At 48.1% G+C, this 6,000-nt stretch overlaps 1 protein-coding gene across 1 annotated transcript in view; it reads left to right on the forward strand.

Annotated features, from left to right (window-relative positions):
* Positions 1–5,758, forward strand: part of LOC146009569 (pendrin-like) — a 61,656-nt gene extending 55,898 nt beyond the window's left edge. The window contains exons 21-22 of the mRNA XM_083150016.1: positions 2,316–2,399; positions 5,057–5,758. Coding sequence (XP_083006142.1) covers positions 2,316–2,399; positions 5,057–5,080 — 108 coding nt within the window. The 3' untranslated portion in view covers positions 5,081–5,758. The remainder of the gene's footprint in view (positions 1–2,315; positions 2,400–5,056) is intronic.
* The last annotated feature ends 242 nt before the right edge of the window (positions 5,759–6,000 follow it).

Below are 6,000 nucleotides of genomic sequence, written 5' to 3' on the forward strand. Positions count from 1 at the left end.
TGCGGTCTATTGAATCAAGAATATTTATTGAAAGTTTTCCAGTAAAACAAGGAAAACAACAAAAAACATAAAAATAGGAACCATCGGACCCAGAGATACCATCGATGGCAGGAGACCATTCAGATATCCACCATATATCGTTACACTTTCTATGAAATAACAGAAGCTGATTGGTTGATTTGGGCAAAATCCATTTTGGAGAAACATAAATGCTTGATATATCTCCCCCTTAGAAACATCTGTATATACTGTATATATATTTATATAAAAGTCTAAACACTCCTCACCTCTATGAGGTGAATTACAGCCAGTGACCACTAGGCCAAATGACTCCGCTCAACCGACCAAATGAAAAGCAAAATGATCTGTTTCAAACTTGCTGGATATAGTGTGTTCCGATCCATCGATGTTGGAGCTTGCACAGCTGCAGCAGCGCCACTGCGCCGATGGACTCTGGACTATGGTCTGCAATTCGAGCCACAAGGCTACCAATGAGCTGGCTGGGCAAAATGCACATTGAGACATACATTGGGTGGGAAAAACCTCATCAAAAAAACATCACCATCGGTTCCCATCATCGATGGCTGAAAACTATTTTAACTTCTCTATTGATGCTCAAAACATTGAGCACTAGGTCCAAACCATCGATGTTTTGGGAACGTCGATAGTCAATGGCCATCCCTAGCTGTATGTGGAGAGAAGGAGCTGTGATTGGAGGTAGGAGCAGGTAGGGACTTATGGGGCATACACACGGGCAATGCTGATCCCTCCAGTATGTACCCAGCTTCATTTCTACAGACAGACAAAGGATATATATCTGAGATTATTTGTATTTTATTTACTGTTTTCTTTGGGGGCTGCTAGACTGTTGTATGTACAGAGCCGGCCCTAGCCTAAATGACGCCCTAGTCAAGATTTTGGCTGGTGCCCCCTAGCACCGCCACTAGTTCCGCCTCTGACCCTGCTCTCCTTTCCCAGCACCATCAACCCTCATCATAGCAGTCATCATTTTGGTGCTCCTACCTGCAATATTTTAAATAGAAACAGTGCATACATTGGGTGCGCAGCCCAAACAGGGGTGTGTTCTTGGTGGGAAGGGGCATGGCCACACAATAGCACCCCCAATTCAAATTATGCCGCATAGTAGTGCAACTTTATTCACTTTACCTTATATACATTACTCCTCACATTATTCACATTATACCCTTAGAAAAAAATCCTGAGAAGATATTGTATTTTAAGCACCTCCATGGCCACACTGCAACCCAGCACAAAGCAGTGTGTGCTGGGCAGAGGAGAAGAGCTGCAGCTGCTGCTGTCACTTAAGGGGAGGGGGCCCGTGGTCCCCACTGGACCCGGGGCTCCCACTGGGCCCTTCCATCAGACTTTGGCCTGGGTAATTTGTAGCCCCTACCCCTTTCTCTCAGCACCCCTGATAATACTACACAGTAATGCCCCTTATACCTGACACACATTATTAATGTCCTTATAAACATAATGACCCTTACACATTATGCCAACCTTTATTAATGCCCTTCATACACATAATGACACATATAATGCCCCTTACACATATGTTGCACATTATTAATGCCCTTATACACATGACACACATAATGCCTATTACACATATGTTGCACATTATTAATGCCCTTATACACATGACACACATAATTCCTGTTACATATATGTTGCACATTATTAATGCCCTTATACACATGACACACATAATTCCTGTTACACATATGTCACACATTTTTAATGCATTTATACATGACACAAATAATGCCCCTTACACATATGCCGAACACTATTGCACAACCAACCCACCCACAGACAGCACTCGCACAGCCGCTAACACTGTGACCTTTGCCTCTGCTTGGATACAGATGTTTCCTCATACATCTAGACTCAATAGGCCATGCAGCTCCTGGCCAGTTCTGCTAACATTGGGTGCCTTTTTTGCTGAAAATTTTCTTATTTGCATTGTTATGTGACCAGCACACACAAGGAGCTTCCAATGATTAAAATGATATGCGGCATGCCTATATTCTGTGTGCGACTGTGGCTGCATACGGAATGCTATGTTACAGTGATTTCCATGAATACACTATTTCATATGCAGATACCACCTTACTCACACACAGAATATAGGCATGCTGCATATCATTTTAATCAGCAGAAGCTGCTGGTGCCCCTAGGCATTCCAAATGCCCTAGGCATTTGCCTAGTTTGCCTATGCCTAGGGCCGGCTCTGTGTATGTACTAAGCTTGGCTACCGCCGCATCTGATGTCATGGTTTCTTTTCTCCCCAGATTTCATTAATGAGAGAGTCTACAAACCCCTATGACTTTATGACCACGGATCCAGCGTACGAGGAGCTACAGGAACCCGATGAGGTGAGAGGGGAACCAGTGCTCTCTTTTGTGTGATTTTTCTTTCCCTTCCTGAAAATGCAGATGCAGCAAGTGTCGCAATTCGCTTTCATGCATATTGGCGTCTTTCATGCATATTGGCGTCTTTTAACGCGGTATTGTATGAAGATTTTAGTCAAGGACAGCTCTTGCGGTAACAGCCGTCTTTTGTGATGATAGGACGTCCAAGTTGGGGTACCCGGAGTCTTGTCTGCGCATGTGTCAAGTGCTGGGGAACTGTTCTGCCACCTTCAGTGTTGCCTAACCCTTACCGCAACCATACCCTAACCATAACCCTCAGCACAGCCTATCCTCAGCCAGCTGCTGACACTAACTCAAGGTTGCCATCTTTCTGGCTTTCCGGGAGAGGGCAGCCAGCTCAGTAAGGCAGAGGGGCGGGGCCATTGTCGGGAGCAAAAAGGGGCGGTGCAGGGGCAGAGCCATGGCTGGGCTGGTCTGTTTTGGGGTGTGGTTAGAGTGGTCAAGTCATTTTAGCCCCGCCCCCACCAGCCAATCCGGAAGGGTAGGCATTCCTGCACTAACTGCAGCCAAACCTCAAAGCTGGGTACACAATAGGCAACGTGTGTACCCAGCAAGACTGCGGGCGATGGGAACCAGCGGGGGCGTGAACTGACTCCGACAAATGCATACACACATTTGCGGATGCCTGCAGCTATGGAGCGGGGACTGTGCTGCACTCAACAACATGGCCCACGCATTACAGGCCGATGGAAAAGAGCGCTGACAATGTGCCGGAGTGTGCGCATTGTCAGTGACGTAGTGGGTAATCACTAGACAATATGGGAGTCATTCCCTGCTGTGACGCCGCCCCGTGACTCCCTGCCCTGGTATTCCCTCGCAACATTGCAAGGGGATGTGTTAGGAGGACACATCCCCGTGCATGTGCCCGCGGCAGGCGAAATCCTTCTGCGGTCGCATCCATCAAATGGTTTCTGACTTATATGGCCTGACTTATATTTGCAGCTGCCGGGACAAAGAGAGGGCGGGCGGTTGGCGCCATGCGACGTCAGTCACCTGCCCGTGTACCCATTGGAACAGCCAGGGTTTCCATGGGGACACCTATAGAACGCGGGGCATTCCCATGGCGCAGCGCTGCCTCTGCCCCCGCCCCTCCCTCGCTGCCACTGCCCCGCCCCTCCCTCCACTCTGCGAACTTGCCAGGCGAGTGAGCATGCGCAAACCCCGTGAATTGACGTTGTGAATATTGATGTCCTTCATGTCAACATGGAGTTCCTTGTCAACATTCTGGTGTCCACATGCAGAACATATACCCACAGCAGATCTCTGAATGAGCGGGTGTGGATCGTATTGTCGACACCACTTAGGTCGACAGTCATTAGGTCGACACCATTGGGTCGACAGGTGGCAAGGCCTATAGGTGTCTAGGTCGACATGGGTGAAGGTCGACATGTGTCAAGGTCGACATGTGTCAAGGTCGACATGTGTCAAGGTCGACATGTGTCAAGGTCGACACAGCGTTAGGTCGACAGGTCGGAAGGTCGTCATGGTTTTTTACTGTTTTTTTTTAACAGAATGTCGACATAGTCAACATGGACACATGCTATGCTTCGGGCAGACTATTTTATTCTCCCACCACGCCCTAGTGCAGTGGTGGCCAACCTGTGGCTCTTGAGCCTCATGCGGCTCTCCCCCTTGTAAAGTGCGGCTCCTGCTCCCACTGCTGCCCGCCGCCCACCGTCTGTCCCAGTCCCCCCTGCTGCCGGTTCCCTGAATCCCTTCTCCTTCTGAGGGGAGGAGAGTGCGCATCGCGCATCTCTCCTATCCCTTACTGTGCATCCTTGTGACTGGGCCGTCCGCCAATCAGAGCTCGTGGGCCAGCAGCCAATCAGGAGCCAGCCAGCGAGCTTTGATTGGTGGGCGGCCCAGTCACAGGGAAGTGAGGGGGGAAGGAGACGCACGGTGTGCTGTGTTCTCCTCCCATCAGTGACATGACAGGAGGACTGCAGGGGGACACCAGACTGTCCTCTCCCCACCTGGCAGCAGCAGCAACAACGGTGAGTGCTGCTGCTGGGAAATTTGCACTGTGGGGGCATAGCAGTTTGTGGCACTGTGGGGGCATAGCAGTTTGTGGCACTGTGGGGGCATACAAGCTTTCTGGCACCGTGGGGGGCATATGTGTATCTGGCACTATTGGGGGCATATGTATATATGGCACTGCACTATTGGAGGCATATTTGTATCACACCCACCCAAGGGGTCCAAATAGACTACGCCCCTTTTTTTGGCGCATGCGCCTTTGGCGCGCGCATGATGTCGGCTCTTTAGCTTGACTACCGATATTTTTCGGCTCTTTACCTCTGACCGGTTGGCCACCCCTGCCCTAGTGGATGGTAGGGCATTAAATACCGCCTGTCGGCTCAAAAAAACAGTAAAAAAAATGTCGACCTTCCGACCTGTCGACCTAACCCATGTCGACCTAACGTTGTGTCTACCTTGTCCCATGTCTACCTTGTCCCATGTTGACCTTTCCACCTGTCAACCTTTCCACCTGTCAACCTTTCCACCTGTCGACCCAATGGTGTCCCTAATACGACCGTATCCCGAATGAGCGTATCTTTTTGCCTGGGTGATGAGAGTAATTGCTTTTCTTTACCTTGCAGGCAATGAGGGCACTGGCATACTGAAGAAGGCGAAGTATTCGTGGTTGATAATTAACATATCGTATTGATCGGGAATATGCTTCAATGACAGTTCTCAGCTTCATCTTCTCATCACAAAGTAGAACTCTCAGATAAATTATACGGAGTGGAATTATGTGCTCCACTAGTCACCAGACCGCTCCATGGGCGGGTGAGCCCCTCAATCAGAGCACATGCCACTGAGACAACGCTTGCCTTATGGTTAAATGCTCTCTGCCATCCAGAACGGAATTTCACTTATTATTCCCCTACGTCCCTTTTTTGCACTTCGAACACTTTATATTACAAGCAATTGTTGCCTTTGCACAAATTTAGCGCTGCCTAAAGGGCTTTGGGATATAGATTATGGATCCAGCAGGAAGTTCAAACGTTTGCTGCTATCGCATTCGGGCTGAAAGAGGAAGTGACATCAGCAGAGCTAAACCGGACATTGTCCAATAAGAATAGAAAATTTATAAGGCCCAAATAAACAGCATTGAATAATAATGTTTTTTTGCTCATCAGTAAACATTGATGGTTTAACACTGGTTTATATTTATCATTCAGAGAAGGGGTCATACTATACAATGCAATGAACACTGCATCCATTATTATTATTAACTAGTATATACATTTGATGAATGCACAGAAATATACAAATATAGAGTGCCACAGTGTGCACCGCCTGTGCGGATCACCAGAGTTCCAAAGCTACCGTAGGCACATTTCAATCAGTGTGCCTAACTCAATGGCTAATAAAGGAATTATATAACATGTGTCTTTAACAATATGATCCCTTTCATTGACAAACACAGGAATGATTATAATAATGAGGAGTGAAATAGCTTATATCATACCTCCCAACTTTTCACCTGAAGAAATAGGGACACGCGCGCAGTGAAGCCGCACGAGCGCCTGAAAAGGGG

The sequence above is a fragment of the Crinia signifera genome, chromosome 6 (assembly GCF_055691185.1).
Source record: "Crinia signifera chromosome 6, ASM5569118v1, whole genome shotgun sequence".
Lineage (NCBI taxonomy): Eukaryota > Metazoa > Chordata > Amphibia > Anura > Myobatrachidae > Crinia > Crinia signifera.